This window comes from Halichoeres trimaculatus, unplaced genomic scaffold (genome assembly GCF_033239565.1).
Source record: "Halichoeres trimaculatus isolate MK-OKI-2021-1 unplaced genomic scaffold, fHalTri1.1 fHalTri1_scaffold_19, whole genome shotgun sequence".
Lineage (NCBI taxonomy): Eukaryota > Metazoa > Chordata > Actinopteri > Labriformes > Labridae > Halichoeres > Halichoeres trimaculatus.
The window spans coordinates 28,040,114-28,060,791 of NW_027437197.1; the positions used below are offsets into that span (position 1 = coordinate 28,040,114).

General features: G+C 45.6%; 2 protein-coding genes across 3 annotated transcripts in view; both read right to left on the bottom strand.

Moving 5' to 3' along the window:
• Nucleotides 1-1,257, bottom strand: part of LOC141808169 (aryl hydrocarbon receptor-like) — a 48,310-nt gene extending 47,053 nt beyond the window's left edge. The window contains exon 1 of the mRNA XM_074694586.1: nucleotides 676-1,257. Coding sequence (XP_074550687.1) covers nucleotides 676-716 — 41 coding nt within the window. The 5' untranslated portion in view covers nucleotides 717-1,257. The remainder of the gene's footprint in view (nucleotides 1-675) is intronic.
• Nucleotides 1,258-15,975: 14,718 nt separating this feature from the next.
• The window catches only part of LOC141808207 (aryl hydrocarbon receptor-like), a 36,175-nt gene continuing 31,472 nt past the window's right edge, over nucleotides 15,976-20,678 (bottom strand). The window contains exons 10-11 of one of the 2 annotated variants that reach the window (XM_074694646.1): nucleotides 18,935-20,568; nucleotides 15,976-17,769 (exon numbers count right to left, since the gene is read on the bottom strand). In XM_074694646.1, the coding sequence (XP_074550747.1) occupies nucleotides 17,768-17,769; nucleotides 18,935-20,568 (1,636 nt within the window). In that variant the 3' untranslated portion in view covers nucleotides 15,976-17,767. Of the gene's footprint in view, nucleotides 17,773-18,934; nucleotides 20,569-20,678 lie in introns of both variants that reach the window. The other variant, XM_074694645.1, reaches the window with a different exon arrangement.

Consider the following 20,678-nt stretch of genomic DNA (forward strand, 5'->3'; position numbering starts at 1 on the left):
CAGGACCAGCAACCGGTCTGATGTGTATTAATTTAAACATTAAAGCCACATATTTTAATTTCAAAATCAAAGCAAACTAAGGAGGAGGAACCTGTCCCCTGATCCTCTGAAGGGCGTTCTAACAGAAAATGGCGCAGCATCCCGATCAGACTCCCCGTGTTTCCAAACCAAGAAAATAGGGAGCAAGAAGAAAATGTCATAATTTTCTGTACTGTGTTTGTTTTCGCCGTGCCTTCGGGTAAAAAGCTGCAGCGGAAACAGAGATCACATAGGGAAGTGCTGAAGGTTAAAATCAGGCCGCGGCTGCAGGCCTGCAGTAATCCGCAGGCATTAAAGGAGCCGTGCACGGCTCTCCATGCGCACAGGAGCGTTCCTCTAAAACACACGGCCCAGGAAATCAACAGAGCACTGTTATCAAAAATTAAGGTGTTTGATACAGAGGAAAATTATTGTTCACTCAGGGGGAACGAAATGTTGCAGAGAAACGTCCAACCGTGGACCATATTCGGGTTTCGGTCCTGTTCTCTGAGCGGCTTCGTGTTTGACAGAATCAAGACCCTGAATCAGGATCCTGGTCGCAGCTCATCATCTCCATTTTTAGTTATTTTAACACAGTGGATAATTATTTTTTAACTCTTAATTAACGGATATGAAAAATAAAAAGACTGAACTCACGCTCTCTGGACCGGTTTTCTCCTCTTGCGTCCTGCATACATGACGGCTCCTCTTATATAAGCCTGTGATGGGCCCACAGAAACACACACAGTCCCTTTCTACCGCGACATGTAAGCCACCGAGTTTCCTCTGCTGTAATCCTCCAAATCAACACATTCTTCCTGATAACCCGAGTTATCACACTGAAATTAGTATTCACTCAGAGCCACAGGAGCGGGCTCGGTCGATCCGGAGCTTTTCACCCCTTTTCGAAGCTTCGGCCGGAAATTCACTAAAATCTAAAAATGAAATAAAAAGCAAAATAAAGCGTGACGCAGCAGAATGTGGTCCTTTAAAAAACGGACGGCTCTGGGGGACGAGGGCTCGGTGTTTGTCCCATCAGCCTCACGGAGAGATGAACTTGTTCCAAGTCAGACGAGGATGTGGAGTTTTCATCCTGACCATGAAACCCAGGAGGGGATGGTGGGAGCAGCGGATCAGTCCTCCTTGGTCCTCCTCGGTCAGCCTCGGTCCTCCTCAGTCCTCCACTTCACAAACTCAGCGCTGCAGATAGACTTCTGCTACTTCCATCTCTGACCTCCATCAGCGCGGTTCTCCAATTAGCGCCGGACACGAGCTGCAGGAGGAGGGGGGCCGCGGGCGCGCGCATTCCACTAGCGGGCACGCCCGACACAGATTTCTGACAGGCACGCGCTCCAGAGCCATGTAACAAAATTATAGCAAACATGCGCAGCAGGCCTGCGCGGGCACGCGGAAGAATCTCCTGGAAACACAGGCCGAGCGTGTCCACGCAGGCGCGTTCCCGAGTGAGGCCCTGCATCCAATCAGCGCTCAGGATGAGAGATGGAGGTTTATGTTGAGTCCGCAGTGGCCCGGGCTGAATGTGGGTCAGGGGTTAGACTTTAAATAATGGAGATGGATTTGTTGCAACAGTACAGAGAGCTCCGAGGGTTTGCACCTGAACCCAGAGACCACAGAACATCCAGAGTCTGCCCCTGAAACTAAAAACCACGGGACATCCAGAGTCTGTACCTGAACCCAGAGACCATAGGACATCCAGAGTCTGTACCTGAACCCAGAGACCATAGGACATCCAGAGTCTGCCCCTGAAACTAAAAACCATGGGACATCTAGAGTCTGCACCTGAACCCAGAGACCATAGGACATCCAGAGTCTGTACCTGAACCCAGAGACCATAGGACATCCAGAGTCTGCCTCTGAAACTAAAAACCACGGGACAGAGTCTGAACCATGGAAGATTCAGAGGACCTGATAGAGGACAGAGGATCTGATGGAGGACAGAGGGTCTGTTTGAGGACAGAGGGTCTAATGGAGGACAGAAGACTAAGGATCTGTTGGAGGACCGAGGACAGAAGGATAACCCACAGAGGAGAAAAACTTTTAAAGAATAAGGTATAGAAATAAAAGCAACATTTCCCATAATGCATCATATTTAAAAAATGATGATGTGAGAGGGCTCAGTACCAGCTGTGATCTGAGGACTCCTCCTCCTCCTCAGTGAGTGAGAGGATATCAGCTGGATGTGCATTCAAAAACACAGAGCCCTATTAGAACATCGAAGAAAACTCTTTTTACAGACTGAAATCCGACCTCCATGACTCTCCACCAGGGGAGTGCACTCTAAAGACAGAGCACACCTGAGAAATCAGCTATCCAATCAGAAACCTGAAAGAGAATCAGCCCTTTGGGTACAGACCTCAGAGTAACCAGCCCACCCGTCCACAGCATCATCTGACAGAGACCGGAACTACAGCTCACCCCCTCCCCCGGTGGTCTGAATGGAGGTTGTAGTTGGTCCATCATACCCAGCTGTAATACATACATTAAGTCACATGACCAGATCAGGACCCTGAGGGGCTGAAGACCCCCACAGCATATGTAAGGACAGAAAGTAGGCCAACACATTTGAAAGAGCCAGAGTCAAACACAGTCAGACCCACGCTTTGATTAGTAGTAGAGACTCCTCTGTGACAGACCTGAACCCAGACGGAGCCCACCAGATCAGTCCAGTCCAGGGAGTCCACATCACTTACGTTTTTGATCCATGGTTTTATTTAGTCTTTAATCTCACAATAAAAAGCTAATTTAGCACAGAGTGTGAGCTAATGTGAGCTGACCATCCTTTATTAAAGCCCTTAACAGACCTGAAGCTGAACCTGAACCTGATGGGGGTTTTGTTTTGGGACCAATATGAGCTTAAAGTTTTTTAATCCCTCACATTCAGTTTTAAATCTCAGGGTTTCCTGAAACTAGAATAATCTGTGCACCTGGAATAAAGCTGTTGAACCATGGGTTCTGTGGAGCCCTCTGTGAGTCCACGTGTCGTTTCTTTAAAAACAAATAAAGACCAGAAACACCATCCTCCAGGTCCTTCTACCTGGAACTGAACTCACCTGGAGAGACACTTCTCTTCATTGAAAGCTGCTAATCCAGCTGAGAGCTCTGATTGAGTCTTTTTATCATCAGGCCCGATGGTCTCTGAAGATTGTCCTCTCCTCACATCACATCTGTGAGTTAGTCAGTTATCAATCAAAGCTTCATCCAGCAGCTTCAGAGACAAGCACAGACAGACACAGAAAAACACAGACCGAGGGAAACACAAACACAGACACAGAGAGAGAGAAATGCAGAGAGAAACACAGAGAGAAACACAGAGAAACGCGGAGAGAAACACAGAAAGAAACAGACAGAGAGAAACAAAGAGAGAAAGAAAGACAGAGGGAAACAAAGAGAGAAACAGAGAGAAACAGACAGAGAAACACAGAGAGAAAAAGACAGAAAGAAAGAAAGAAAGACAGAGGGAAACAGACAACAACAAAAAAACAGAGAGAAAGAAAGACAGAGACATACAGAGAAACTCAGACAGAAACAAAGACAGAGTTAAACAAAGAAATAAACATAGATGGATAGAAACAGAGAGAAACAAGGACAAACAGAAACAGACAAGCACAGAAAGGGAGAAACAGAGAGAAACATGAAACAAACACATAGAGAGAGGAACAAAAAGTTCAACAAAGACAGAAGGAAACAGAATGAAACACGGACAGAGAAACAGAGAGAAACAGACAGGGAGGATTATACTAAAGGAAACAAAGAGAAAAACACGAATAGAAAGATGAATTGATACACAGAGAGAAAAAGAGAAAGTGGGAAACAGAGAGAAACACACAGAGAAAAAAGTCAGAGAGAAACAATCAGGGAGATAAAAAATTCAGACAGAGAAGGAAAGGGAAAAAAGGAAAAACACAGATAGAAACAAAGACAGAGAGACACAGAAAAAAACACAAACAGAGAGAAACAGAGATAGGCATAACACAATCAGAGAGAAACACAGAGAGAAACAACCAGAGAGAAACACAAAGAGACACAGAGAGGGACACAGAGAGGAACACAGAAAGAAACAGACAGACAGAGAGAAACAGAGAGAAACACAGAGAGAACGAGTCAGAAAGAAACAGTCAGATAGAAACACAGAGAGAAAAAGAGAAAAACACAGAGTGAAACAGTCAGATAAAAACAGAGAGAAACAGACTGAGAGAAACACAGAAACACAGAGAAACACAGAGAGGGACACAGAGAGAAACAGTGAGAGAGAAACACAGAAACAGACAGAGAGAAACAGTGAGAGAGAAACACAGAAACAGACAGAAACACAGAGAGGGACACAGAGAGAAACAGTGAGAGAGAAACACAGAAACAGAGAGAAACACAGAGAGGGACACAGAGAGAAACAGTGAGAGAGAAACACAGAAACAGACAGAGAGAAACACAGAAACAGACAGAGAGAAACACAGAGAAACACAGAGAAAAACACAGAGGGAAACAGACAGAAACAGACTGAGAGAAACAGAGAGAAACAGTCACAGAGAAACAGACAGAGAGAAAAAACAGAGAGGAACACAGAGAGGAACACAGAGAGAAACAGTCACAGAGAAACAGTCAGAATGAAACAGTCAGAAAAAACAGAGAGAAACAGAGAGGAACACAGAGAGAAACAGAGAGACTGACTTTTAACAAACTTTATTTTTGAGACATTCTGACAATACTTAAAAAACCGATTACATGTCAATTGGTTAAAACATGTTTAAAATACAACCCCCCCCCCCCCCCCCCCCCCCCCCCACACACACACACACACACACACACACACACACACACACACACACAAAGCCTCCAAAAACCTAGTGATTTAGAAATTTAGCACCAATGAACCATCGTCCCCCAGTGAGCACAGGACTTGTCTGACAGCCCACACATCACTGAAGCCATCCAAATTATAAGTATTTTATAAAAAGTGTACTCAACTCTGAATTGAGCTGCTACCAGACCCTTCAAACAAGGAACTGGGTCAGTCCATCCCACCACCAGAACCTTGTTTTCAGACTCTTCCAGATTGCCAGTTTGGCACCAGAGTTTGCCTCTTCTTGGGAGTGTATTTGGGATCAAAGACAAATAAGGGAAAAGAGAAAACCTCTCTCAAATCCCCCACCAACTCCTTCAGTGTTTTGAAAAGCCCTGTCAGTCTGTGACAGGACAGCACCAGGTGCTCTGTGGTCTCTGTCTGAGAGCAGAGTGGGCATCCCTCCCCAGAGCTCGGATCAAGGTGAGCTCTGTATCTGTTCGTAGCTATCACTCCACGTATAATCCTCCACTGGAGATCAGCCACACGTTTCTCCACAGGAGGCTTATACAGGACCCTCCAGCTGCCATTAGGGGAAAAGCCTGAGCTAAAACCTTCAGTCCACCTGGACTCCCTGACTCTGTTGAGGGATCGCAGGTTCAGCACTTTCATGCAGCTCAGGTAAAGCTGCTTCCCCGTGAACAAGCTCAAAGTCCCCAGTACTGGACTCCTCAGCAACAGCAACAGTCCACTCTCCTCCCTCCAGTCACCCACTGCAGGACTCACAATCAGAGATGGGAAGATGTATCCATGGCCGTCTGTCCATCGCTCCACCAGACCCCGATTCAGATCAAAGACCCCGAGGGGCCCCGACAGAGACTGCCACACCTCCTTCACCAGGTTCTGCAGCACTCTGGTTGACCTAAAGCCACTCTGGTTGACCTTAACCTGTCTCTGGACAGGTGTTTTTGTCAGCTGTCCAAGCTTAGTGATTCCTGCTTGTATGAAAGCACACCTGAGGGTGACAGAGGACAGTGTGGTGATACTCAGAAGACCGTTGCTGAAAAGTGGCTCCTCGAACAGCCACATCCTGGGCTTGGGGTCAGATGGTTGGGTGAAAACCAGAGTTCTCCAGGCATCAAAAACGTAACTGTAGAAAGGTATCAGTCCAGTGAGGCTGGGAGAAGGGGGCTTCAGCAGGAACAGCTGCTTGTCCAGTCCCAGCCCCCCAGCTTTCCAGAGCAGCAGCCGAGCTACAGCCGACCAGCCAAGAGAGCATCCGTACAGTAGCCACTGAGCTGCCTGAAGCCTGAAAGCAGCAGTCCTGGAGGCAATGTCTATCAGGCCCTGCCCCCCCTCTGCCACAGGAAGGTACAGGACTGATGCTCGAAGCCAGTGATGACCTGACCAGAAGAAGTCCACCAGGAGCTGCTGCAGCTGTTTCACCAGTCCAGATGAAGGGTTCAGCACTTGAAGCCTGTGCCGCAGAGATGAGACCACCAGGCTGTTGACAATCAGAGCTCTTCCCCTGTAAGATATCTGAGGTACTAGTCATTTCCATTTAGATAACTTGGCTTTTACCTTGTCCAGCACTCCCTCCCAGTTTTTAGCCATACTGTCCTCACTTCCCAAATACATTCCCAAAACTTTTAGCCCCCTGTTTCCCCACCTGAGGCCACCAGGAAGACTGAGAGTGCTTCCTGTACTCCAGTTGCCAACTAAACAAGCTTCACTTTTCTCCCAGTTGACCTTGGCTGATGGAACCCTACTCATAAAGGTCCAGGCAGTGCTTTAGCTTCTGGATGTCTTCCTGACCCTGCACAAAAACATTAATATCGTCAGCATAAGCTGAGATCACTAAAGGCTGACTCAAGTAGACATTAACCCCTCAAATGCTTCCTAAGCCTACAAAGGAAAGGCTCAATGGCCACACTATACAGCTAGCCAGAGAGAGAACAGCCCTGCCTGATGCCTCTGCCAACTGGAATAGGACTGCTTAGTCCACTGCCCACTTTTACTACACAACATAGACCACTGTACAACAACTTCACCCAGGACAGAAAGTGCTCCCCAACACCAAAAGCCTGCAAGGTGGAAAATAAAAAGGAGTGATTGACATGATCGAAGGCTTTCTCCCGGTCAATGGAAATTATTCCAGTCTTTAAATTGTACAGTTCGCACACATCAAAAATGTCCCACATTAAAAACAAATTGTCCAGCATGGATCAGCCATGCGCCAAGTGCATGGGACCAGCAACAGCCACCGAGCCCCCGGAGCAGGCAGCTGAAGCTGCCGACCCCGAAGAACCGGCAGCCGGTACCAACACACAGGGCCAGCTGCAGCCGCCCCAGAGTGTGCAGGGCCAGTGGTATCCACCGCTGAGCGCGCGGGGCCAGCAGCAGCAGCCACCGACCCCGAGGAACCGGCAGCAGCAACCGGGCCCGCGACTGCAGGCTGCCCGGCCTCACCGCCCACCTCCCCGCTGTCACCCCCAGCCAGTCTCACGGTTTGCTGTCTGTGTGGATAAGCAACAAGTTTGTGGCCCACATCTCCACACTCAAAACACTCCATATTTCCTGAACTGGCATAAACCATGTAGAAACCTTCCTCATGTTTAACACGGAAGGAGATGTCCAGTGTTAGAGACGGAGAGTCCAAAAACATGAAAACCTGCCTTCGCAGAGACTGAAGATGTTTTAACTTAGCATCCTTACACCCCAAAGCAACAGTACGAAAACCACTGGCAAACTTACCAAAACACCTCAGTTCTTTCTCCAGGGCTTCATTCTGGATGAATGGAGGGACACCAGATACTGTGATCCGTGTGCACGGCACAGCCAAAGGAGAAACTTGAATGAACTCCACGCTGATGGTTAATACATTCTCAATCAGAGTTGTGACAAAGCTCTGATGTTTCAAAAACACAACCACAGCCTTGTTCATACAGTAAGCATACAAGATATTCCCGTGACCCATCTGGTCTCCCACAGCCAGCAAGACCTGCTCCACGGTGTAGGCCGGTGGTGGCACCAGCCTCACACCGTGGCTCAGGGAAGCCGGCGGTGGTGGCGTCTCTGAGGACGCCATCCTCACCACAAGGCACGAAAAATGCACCAAAAACACCAAGAAACACACTAAACTGTTTGACCAAAGTTTACACAAATAATTCAAACAATGATCAAACGGAAAAAAGGCGATAACAAAAGAAAAGAAACAAAGTTTGACCACCTTCTACCGCACTACCTCAACACACGTCCACCATAGGGAGATAGATAGATAGATGGGTTAGGGTCAGGGGTTACCCTAAAGATAGAGAGAAACACAGAGAGAAACAGACAGAGAGAAAAATCACAGAGAAACAGACAAAGAGAAAAAGAGAGAAACACGGACAAAGAGACACAGAGAGAAACAGATAGAAACAGAAAGAATCACAGACTGGGGGATCAAAGAGAGAAAGAAAGACAGATAGAAAATAGAAAAGAGAAACACAAAAAGAAACAGAATAAGAAACAGAAAGAGAAACAGAGAGAAACACAGGCAGAGAAAAACACAGACAAACACAGACACAGACAAACACAGACACAGACAAACACAGACACAGACAAACACAGAGACACATACGGACAGACGCAGCAAACAATCCCTGACTGTCTTTTCTTTTAGTTTCTATCCCTCAAACCTAAAAAAATGAAACAACTTAAATGTTTTTACCTAGGTAAGTATGTGGAGTGACTGTGTTTGGTGATTGTTTCTGTTTCTCTGCCTGCATAAATCCTTCCTCCTGCCCTTCATGCCTCTAAAAGCTGGCTGCACTGTGACCAGAGTTTGTTGTTTGTTTGGACACAGAGTGTCCCCAGGGGTCTGTGCCACACCAGCTGTAAATGTGTTTTTCATGCTCTGAGCTAACCAGACTAGACTCAAGGAGAGCTGGGGTCCTCTCAGACCGACTGCAAACCAAGGTCGTCTTGCAGGTTTGCAGAGAGACCAGCATTCACAGGAGTACCCAAACATAAAGACACAGAGAAACAAAGCAACAGAAAAAAATAGAAACAAAACAAAGCAAAGCAAGGTGAAAAGACAGAATCAAACAAAGATAGAAACAAATGACAAAAAAGGAAAAAATGACAAATAACAAAAATAAACAAAGAAACACAGACACAAACATACAGAGAAACAGAACAAAGAAGTATGGATAATAAAAAATAAATAAATAAAAGGAAAAAAGCAAAGAACCAGTGAAAAAAAAAACAGAAACAAAGCAACAGCGTCATCGGGCAACAGAGACACAGGGGAACAAAGCAACAGAGACAGAGAGAAACAAAGAAACCTTGCAAACAAACAATGAGAAACAAAGAAACAGAGAAAGAGTCAGGGTCTGTTTGATGCCTCAGACCTCAGAGAGCTGCCTCTCCTCAAACCATTATTCACTGTTTCATTTAAAAGACAGCAGCGTAAACTATTGATGTCAGAATCTGTGGGCACAGATTTTTACAACTCTTCAATCTTTGTTACAGAGGACATGACTGAAAGTGCTTCCTGCCGATATCAGGAAGCGGGGTGGGGGGGTTGTCCTCACCTCTGCCAAGGTTCAGGATCCTCAGCCAGCTCAGAAATGAGATCCAGAAAAAAACAGTGGGATGCACAGTAATATACACAGTGAGACACACAGTAAGATACACAGTGCGGGTCACACAGCCAGACAGTGCGAGACACATAGTGAGACACACAGTGACACGCACACTGTAAGATACACAGTGGGACACACAGTTGGTCACACAGTGAAGCCCATAGTGAGATACACAGTAACAAACAGTGTGAGACAAATAGTGAGACACTAACTGTGAGAAACATAGTGTGAGACATACAGAAAAACACAGCAAAACACACAGTGAGACACACAGTGAGACACACAGTGAGACACACAGTGAGACACACAGTGTCAGACACACAGTATGAAACACAGTGGGTCACACAGTGTGAGTCACACAGTATGGAACAGTGGAACACACAGTGCAGGACACACAGAAAGAAACACAGTTAGACCCTTAATGTGACAGACAAAGTGTGAGACATACAGTGAGACACACAGTGTGGGAGACACAGTGTGAGACAGACAGTACAACACGCAGTGTGGGACAGACAGTGTGAGACACAGTGTGAGACACAAAGTGAGACACAGTTAATCTGAAACTGTGAGACACACAGTGTGAGACACACAGTGAGGCACACTGTAAGATACACAGTGAGACACACAGTGTGGGACACACAGGGAGACAAACAGTGTGGGACACACAGTGAGACACTTACTGTGAGAAACAAAGTGCCAGAAACATAGTGTGAGACATACAGTGAGACACAAAGCGAGACAAACAGTTAGATACACAGCAAGACACACAGAGAGACACACAGTGAGACACACAGTGACACACACACAGTGACACACACAGAGTGACATAAAGTGGGACACAAAGTGTGACACACAGTAACACACACAGCGTGAGACACAAAGAAAGAAACACTGTTGGCTACAGTGTAGAGAACAGTGAGACACACAGTGTGAGACACAAATTGAGACACATAGTGAGACACACAGTTAGACACTAACTGTGAGACACGTAGTGTGAGACATACAGCTAAACCCAAAGCGAGGCACACAGTGAGAAACACAGTGAGACACACAGTGACACACACAGGGTGACATTAAGTGGCACACAAAGTGTGACACACAGTAACACACACGTTGTGAGACACACAGTGGGACAAAAAGTGGAACACAGTGTGAGACACCCAGTAAGACACACAGTGTGACACACAGTGTGAGAAACAATGTAAGACACACAGTGTGAGACACAGTGTAAAACACAGTGGGACACACAGTGTGAGACACACAGTAATACACACAGTTTTGGACAGAAAGTGGGGGACACAGTAAGAAATACAGTGAAACATACAGTGTGACACACAAAGTGTGGGACACACAGTGAGAAACATAGTAAGCGCACAGTTCGAAACACACAGTGAGACACAAAGTGAGACACACAGTGAGACACACAGTGATACACACAGTGTCAGACATACAGTGTCAGACACACTGTGCCTTACAAACAGTGTGAGACACAGAGTGTGAGACACACTGTAAGATACACAGTTTGAGACACACAGTGTGAGAAACATTGTAAGACACACAGTGTGAGACACAGTGTGAGACACACAGTGATACACACAGTGTCAGACATACAGTGTCAGACACACAGTGCCTTACAAACAGTGTGAGACACAGTGTGAGACACACTGTAAGAAACACAGTGTGAGACACAGTGTGAGACACACTGTAAGAAACACAGTGTGAGACACAGTGTAAGATACACAGTGTGAGAAACACAGTGTGAGAACACAGTAAGAAACACAGTGAAACATACAGTGTGACACACAAAGTGTGGAACACACAATGAGAAACATAGTAAGCACACAGTTTGAAACACACATTGAGACACAAAGTGAGATACACAGTGTGAGAAACAATGTAAGACACACAGTGTGAGACACACTGTGTGACACTCACAGTGACACACAGTGCGTAGCAAACTGTGTAAGAAACAAGGTTTCAGACAAACAGTCAGACCCACAATGATTGACAAATAGTTTGTCACACAGTAATAAACACAGTGAGACACACAGTGTGAAACACACAGTGAGACACACAGTGTGAGACATACAGCATAACACACAGTGTGAGATACACAGTGGGACACAAAGTGGGACACACTATGAGACATACAGTGAGACACACAGTGAGACACACAGTGAGAAACACAGTGAAACACACGGTGTGAGACATACAGCGAAACCCACAGTGAGACACACAGTGTGAGATACAAAGTGAGATACACAGTCAGGACAAGTCAGGACAAACAGTGAGACACACAGTGTGAGACACACAGTGGAACACACTGTGAGACACACAATGAGGGAAAAACAGTAAGAAACACAGTGAGACACACAGTGAGATACACAGTGAGACACACATTGTGAGACAAACAGTGAAACACACAGGTAGACACACATTAAGACGCAAGTTACGACAAACTGTGTGACACTCATTGGGAGAATCACAGTGGGAGACACACACTGGAAGACTCACAGAGAGACACAAAGTGAGACACACATTGAAAGACACAGTGAGACACACAGTGAGACACACAGTGAGACACACAGTGAGACACACAGTGAGACACACAGTGAGACACATAATTAGACACAAAGTGAGACACAAAGTGAGTCACACAGTGAGACACAGTGTGAGACACACAGGTTGAGACACACAGTGAGACTCAAGGAGTCACATAAAGTGGCACACAAAGTGTGACACACAGTAACACACACAGTGTGAGACACAAAGAAAAAAACGCAGTGGGTAACATTGTGAAAAACAGTGAGACACACAGTGTGAGACACAAATTGAGACACACAGTGAGACACACAGTTAGACACTAACTGTGAGACACTTAGTGTGAGACATACAGCTAAACTGACAGCGAGGCACACAGCGAAGCACACAGGGAGAAAAACAGTGAGACTCACAGTGTGAGACACAGTGAGAAACACAGAGTGACAAAAAGTGGGACACAAAGTGTGACACACAGTAACACACACAGTGTGAGACACAAAGAAAAAAATGCAGAGGGTAACAGTGTGAAGAACGTTAAGACACACAGTGTGAGACACACAGTTAGACACTAACTGTGAGACACTTAGTGTGAGACATACAGCTAAACTGACAGCGAGGCACACAGTGAAGCACACAGGGAGAAAAACAGTGAGACTCACAGTGTGAGACACAGTGAGAAACACAGAGTGACAAAAAGTGGGACACAAAGTGTGACACACAGTAAAACACACGGTGTGAAACAAACAGTGGGACACAAAGTGGGACACACAGTGTGAGACACAGTATGAAACACAGTGGGACACACAGTGTGAGACACAGTAGAAACTCAGTGGGACACACAGTGTGAGACACAGTGTAATACACACAATTTTGGACAGACAGTTTAAGACACACAGAATGAAACACAGTGTGTTTGTAACACAGTGTGAAGCACAGTGAGACACACAAATTGAGACCCACATTGAGACACACAATTAGACACAAACTTTAAGACACTCAGTGTGAGACATACAGCTAAACCAAAAGCGAGGCACACAGTTAGAAACACAGTGACACACACAGTGTGAGACACTGAGTGTACGACACACAGTGTAAAACACGCTGTGGTTCTCACAGTGTGTTTTACACGCTGTGGGAGAGACAGTGGATGACACACAGTATGAAACACAGTGGGACACATAGTGTGAGCAACACAGTAAGACACATAGTGTGAGACACACAGTGAGACACAGTGTGAGACACACAGTAAGAAACACAGTATGCAACACAGTAGGACATATAGTGTGATACACATAGTAAGAAACACAGTTAGACACAGTTGTGCACAGTGTGAGAAACACAGTGAGACACACATCAAGACACACAGTGACACAAACAAGGTGAGACACACAGTGGGACACAAAGTAGGACAAACAGTGAGACACACAGTGAGACACACAGTAAGACAAACAGTGAGACACACAGTGTGAGACACACAGAGCGAGACACAAAGTATGAAACACAGTGTGAGACACACAGTGTGAGATACACAGTGAGAAACAAAGTGAGACACAGTGACACACACAGTGTGAGACACACACTGTGAGACACACTGTGTGACACTTACAGTGACACACAGTGCGTAGCAAACTGTGTAAGACACAAGGTTTCAGACAAACAGTCAGACAAACAATGATTGACAAATAGTGAGTCACACAGTAATAAACACAGTGAGACACACAGTGTGAAACACACAGTGAGACACACAGTGTGAGACATACAGCGCAACACACAGTGTGAGATACACAGACACACTGAAAGAAACACAGAAGCACACACAGTGTGAGACACAATGTGGGGGACACACAGTGTGAAACAGTAAGCACACAGTTTGAAACACACAGTGAGACACACAGTGAGACACACAGTGAGAAACAAAGTGAAACACACAGTGTGAGACATACAGCGAAACACACAGTGGAACACACTGTGAGACACAGTGAGTGACAAACAGTAAGAAACACAGTGAGACACACAGTGAGATACACAATGAGGCACACAGGTAGACACACATTAAGACACAAGTCACGACAAACTGTGTGACACACAGTGTGAGACTCACAGTGAGATTGACAGTGAGACACACAGTGGGACACACAGTGTAAGACACGCAGTGGGAGACACACATTGGGAGACTCACAGTGAGACACGAAGTGAGACACACAGTGAAAGACACAGTGAGACACACAGTGAGACACATAATAAGACACAAAGTGAGACACAAAGTGAGTCACACAGTGAGACACAGTGTGAGACAAACAGTCTGAGACACACAGTGAGATACACAGTTTGAGACACACAGTGTGAGACACACAGAGTGAGACACACAGTGAGACACAGTGCGAGACAAACAGTGTGAGACACACAGTGTGAGACACACAGTGAGACACAAGGAGTCACAAAATGAGACTCAGTGAGTGGAAAAGTAAGACACATTGAGACTGTCAGGGACAAAGCAGTATAGAGAACAACAATGTTTTTTCTTTGGAAATAGTGGGTCTTTTTTTTACCCAAAATTTAAATGAACTGTACAAAATATGTTTATTTTAACTCGGCCTACAAAAGAAGTCAACTTAACATTACTCAACTTAAACTGAACCTAAGGTGTGAACATAACACACAAACCTGACACAATGCAACAATTGGACAACATATGGTTTGGCCAAACCAGTTCCAACACAAGGGGAAACAAAACGACACTGTGTGCAACCTAAAAAAAAAACTAAACTAAGTATTCCACGCAGCTGGCTCAGCTCAAAGCCTGGCTTATTTTGGTTAGCATCGCTAAGAGAGTTGGGTTCCACAAACAGGGCTTGGGGCTAGCGTGGCTTGGTTACCATGGCACATAAGCTAGTGTGACATGCCTGGTCCCGGGCAGGCTTACGGTCAGGCTTACCTTAGCTGCATCTCAGAGGTCTGACAAGCTTCTGAAAGCCTTGTGAACGGCATGTGTCACGTTAAATTCATCTAGAACTGTAATTAATGATGTTCTTGGTCAGAAACATAAATCTAGACTTTTTGGTATCTTTTCTGACACCTCCTACTTAAAACCCAAAAGTCAGAAGGATCGTGAGGCCCTGCTTTCACCGTCCGTATTTATACTGAAAATCAAGATCAAGTGAGCTTTTGCTCCACTGGTGTTAACGTCCTCCATGAGCTTGCCTTAGTGTTATCGTTTGACAGCTGTACCACCACAGTTAAATGAGACCAGAATAACAGTGAATCAAGAGATGTCACATACTACACTGTTTGCTGCTGATGCAGGAAACTAAGAAGGTGAGTGGTTTGAGTGCGGCCCACTAGATTGTATAAGGTTGTGCTTTTCACTGCATCGTGGGTTTGATTCCACCAGTGGTAACTATTTGAAAATATCTGATTTTCTTTCTTCAGTCAACATGTAACAGGATAAAGGCAGAAATTGTTTTATGAAAAATAAAAGGTGACAACAGCCACAGTTTTCCATATAAATACCTTCCTTCTACCAGCGGTCCATTCCGATTATGATGATAATGTAAAGATGATTTCAAATGTTGAGATAACTACTTTATTAATGTACAAGCTCATTTGTGTCTTCTCCCGTATTTGAATGGAGGGCACTGTATCACTACCATCCCTAATAAAACAAATGACATATCCTCTATTCTTTTTACTTCTACTGTTTTATTCAGTGTTTGATGAATCATCACCACATGAAATAGCCCAATTTTAACCAGTCCTGTCAACTTCACTCAGAGAGGAGGGTGCCACCTGCTGGAGAAAGCAGAGACAGCTGTGGCATCACTTGGTTTATTTATTTCAACCATTTAGGATTTGTATTTGTCAAGTTTTATTAAAGGAATGATAGAAAAAAAAATAGACATACTAACTCCTCTGACTCACTTCACTGTTCTTTTTTCTCTGACGTTTGATAAAGTGTCTGATGGAATAAAGGAACAGACCACAGTTTCATTATTGCACACACGTATTTATGAAAAAGCATTCAACAAAAGGTCAGTTATTGTTTAAGATAGGAAACCATAACTACATACAGATATTTGTATATATTCGAATGAGCAGATTAAACTGGGTAAACTGATTTTTTTGTCTTTTTTTTTTTTTTTTTTTTACAAATAACAGCAATATGGAAACAGTTAAGGCACATGTTAACACATAAACAGAGCTGTGGGTAAAACATTTGGCTTTCTTATATCAGGTATCGCACATGTTGGTGTGTGAGTACAGCATCTGCAGCTTGAGCGTCTTTAATACGTTTAAAGTCTGAAGCATCAGAATAAAAGAATATAACACAGGTAAATACTGGGTGATACAGTGAAGCTGCCTTTAATGCTGTTCTTGTCCAGGTCAGTCTGTCAGATTATAAAACAGACTACAAAAAAAGTAAATCTGATGAATAGGGCAGGTTTCTGTCTCTGCAGAGAGCGGTCACAGCTGAATGAAGTGTGGTCCCTTCTTTCCTAAGGGTAAAGAATAAAAACTCTGCGGAGAGCTGAAATGCACTTTGGGATTAAACCCGTGTCTCATAACTTCCCTGGTTAGTGCAGCTCTGAAGGACTGAGAGAGAAACACAGCTGAAGGAACTTTTCACAGAAAGCAGACCATCATTTCGAGGGCTCTACCCCAGAAACACATGGAGGGTCACGCTGTGTGTGGTTTAGAAAAGATCTCCAGGACGCCAGTCTGGATGAACTCAGATCGGCCTGCAGCTGCGACCTGAAAACTCTACTCTAACTTTGCTCAGATTCAGACGAACTAAATGTTTTCTCTCACTTGGCCGTCACACAGCACATCAACATGCTTCATCCCTTTTGGTCCTCAGTCAAACTATGGCCTGTACAGAAAGAGGAAGTCACCCGTGGCTGTAAGGACAGACTCAGGGCTGGAAATCTGGGCAGTCTGAGTTTCTCAAAGTGACACACACATACTGCTTATACATCATTACTATTATGATACTTTAATTATTATTTATAATAATAATAATAATAATAATAATAATAATAATTTTTGTTGTTGTTAGAACCTCTTCTCCTGAGTCAATATGAGATCACTCAGTCTGAAACCTAAGTCTGCCCTCTGTTGGTGATTATGGAGAATGCATGGTGTAATCACCTACAGACAGCATCGGGGTAATGTGATAGTTCCTGTTAGTTTTTCTAATGGTAATCATTTTCTCTGACATGTTTCAGGCTCTCTGCACCCAAGCTCACAGATTAATTACCCAGAGTTCCTTTGGGGAGCAGATTCATTTATGTGCTTATATAATGTGGCTCTGCAGCTGTTTCAGGTACTTCAGTTAAACTGATCTCCACTGAACCAAGGGAAGAAGTCTGAGTCAGGGTTTATGATAGTCCAGATGCATGGTGGGTCAACCTGTTTAAGAAATGACGTCTCCGTCTGAGACCAAAGCTGGTTTCCCTTTAACAACAGTTCTCTTTGGCTGTGATTGGCTGATCCTCCTCAAGGCTCCAGCTGCATCCTGACATTGCATACCTGGCTTTTATACTTCATTATTATTCAAATGTATCTTCAGGTAGACAAAGGGTAAGCAACAGCTTTAAACATATGGACTGAACAAAGTTTATCTGATACAAAGAGATATAAAAAGTATAAAGATACACTGAGAGTCTGTTTCCATCTGCTTTGTCCTTCTCTTGGTTCCTTTCTGCACAAACATCTCCACTCAACTGTGTCGGGTTCATCGCTACATCTCCATCAGCAACAAAAATCCACAGCAGAGACTCTTTCATCCTGCTGAAGGAAGCACAGAGGACACAGCAGGGTCAAAGGACTGAATCTCTGAGAAGAAAGGAGAAATCTGAAGAGAGATGTTTCAGTCACAGAAATGATACTTAAAGATGCTGTGAGGAGGATCTGTTTTAATTGGACTCCCCGGGAGTCCAATTAAAGTGTGCATGAGACACCTTCTGGCCCGGAGTCTCATGCACACTGTTGTTAATGACTTTTAGTAAGGCGTGTGTTTGTTTTGGAATTAAATGCAGATTGTATCAAAGCAAGTTTTCTTGGTTCAAGACAACTTTTTACTGGATACAACACGCCGAGGTAAGGTATATTTTAGTACAGTTACGTTGCTCTATGGTTTGAAATATGACATCAAACAAAAGTTGTAGCAGCCAGCTATATGTAGCGCTATCAGCAGCTCGGTGCTCCAACATATCTGTAGGCAAATGTGGCAACAAGTAAACACTGTCAGTTTGTGTAGTTTAGTAGCTGTTTATATTCAAAGCAGCTGACAGTCCAAGACATGTCTGTAATGTGTAAAACCTCATCATGTCCTGCTAGCGCTCTTCTACCAAGCAGAGCTAACGTAACTTCACTCTTCATTTTATTGATAGACTCTCAAGTTTGTACGGACCACTGCAGAATAACTGCTGACTGTGGGTTGGAGTCAACATTATCACAAACAGATGAACCCCTCATGTTTTAGCCTTTAGCTGCTGCTCTATCTCTCTGCTATCTCTCTTTCTTCTGCTCTTCTGTCCTTTTTCTGTCTGACAGTTAGGCTCCAGTGTCCACCATCACTACAAAATTAATCACAGAAACCATTTCAGCAGAGAAAAACACAGATCTCTCTTCTCTCCAAAAATCTTCATCAGCCGGTGTGGTGTTGTCATGGAGACTTATACATGCTGTAAATCCTACTTGACCCAGCTTCTTAGGAAGCTAAGATGTAGCTATTTAAAATAACCTGTAACCTGTAATGTTGGTGCTGATAATTTCATTTTAAAGCGTGGATCAGGATCAGGCAGATATCTAAAGGAGAGACTTAATAAGATCGCTGAGAAACTCCTCACTGGGACTTTAATTTTAACAAATGTATGAACTTAACCCTAAACCTGCTATCAGACTGAACTCTCATCTTTCCGTCTCTCTGGGGGCAGTTTGTAGGACTCACAGTGGAACATGTTGACCTCTGTGGGTCGGTGGCAGTCCATGAAGTGCTGCAGAGCGTGCTCAGAGGTCATGGTGGGCGGAGCCGACAGGGGACTGATGTTTGCATTCTCCTGAAGGATGACGGACGTTCCCACCACTGGCTCGCTGTGACTCCACTGGAAGTAACAGGACCCCTGAGGAGGACTCTGATCCAGAGGTTTGTTGGCCCCCCTCAGGGCTGCAGACTCTGTAAGAGCCAGAATGTCGCCCCCTGCAGGACTGGAGGAAAAGTGCGGGTTAAACATGCAGCTGCTCTGAGACGCTGCCTGGCCACACGCCAGGCCCCCCTGCTGAGCGGCGTTCAGTCCAGTGGCGCTTGGCCACTGCCCGGCATGTGGGAAAGTTTGGCTTGCTGGCATCAGACTAGGTCCGTTCTGTAGGATGTTCACATGGGTCTGGCTTTGAGGCAACTGCTTGACCGGCTGGACATGAGCTCTCTCAGGAGTGCCACCTTGCAGACACGACGAGGGGAAAGACACAGGAAGGTTGGGTGTGTTGGAGGGATTAAAGTCACTGCAGGGGATCAGGGGAGGCAACATGTCCAGGACGCCAGATGCCACATGATTCAGCTGTTTGACAGAGGTTTGCAGGAAGTGTCCATCAGCAGAGGAACGGTTCTGAAGCTGGACCCACGGAGACTGAGGAAGAGAACTGGAGGTCTGTTCACAGGATGGGAAGGAGGCAGAGAGGTCAGGAAGCGTGAGCTCTGGGAGCTCCAAAGAGGGACTGAAGATGTCCTGGAGCTGCAGCTGTTGGAGGGGGGGCAGGTTGGAGTCAGACTGAGGGATCAGAGGGCCCTGGTGGGACAGTTTCTGTGTGCTGTTGAAGAGCTGAGCGTCTGAGTTCTGCTGCGGAGCATAGATCCCGTTTATCTGAAGGCCATTTTGATCTGGACTGGGAATCTGGAACAGCTGAGGATCATCACAGAGTGGGTCTGCAGCCTGAGAGAAGAGGTCCTGCTGATGGACTGAGAGGCAGGCTGGAGTCCCGGCATTTAGGCCCTCTTCTCCTTTCTCCTTGAACAGAACGTGGTCGATATAGTCAAAGAGATCGTTAGTGAAGATGCTGTCGAGCTCCGAGCTCACGTTGCTCTGCTGAAGCTCCGCCAGACTCAACCTCTTCAGGGTGTTTTCCCAGTCTGTAAGCTCTGACTCTTCCACATCCAGGTTCTTCAGCGCTGCACAGAAGTCTCTGTTCTGAGCCAACTGTTCCAGGTTATTGATCACGGCCATCACGGACTGTCTGGACTCCTCTTTCACCACCATGGGATTCTCTGGTGTCGACACAGCTTTGCCCTCCAGCCAGTCGTCACTGGGAACGCTGACCAGAGCGTGGCTGTCAATGAAGACCTGGTCCAGAGGGATGGGGGGGTCGATGGTCTTGGTGTAGGCAGTTTCGTCCTGTCTCAGGAAGCAGTCCAGCAGAGAGCGGGGGGCCCCATCCTTTATGGTCTCATTACCCCCAAACATTTTGTTGAACTGGAACTGAGTGACATCCACCGTGGGGCCGTGGTCATAGAGGACACCCTCCCCCGTGGTGAAGCTGAACGGGAGCTGCATCCTTCTCTGACGCAGGTACTCCTCACCCTCAGCGTTCCTGAAACACACCAAAGACCAGCTGTGAGCCCCAGGAGACCAGCCAGTAGATTGGGCCAGTGAGCCTTACCCATTATGATCATCACTATTACTATCATCATCATCATCATC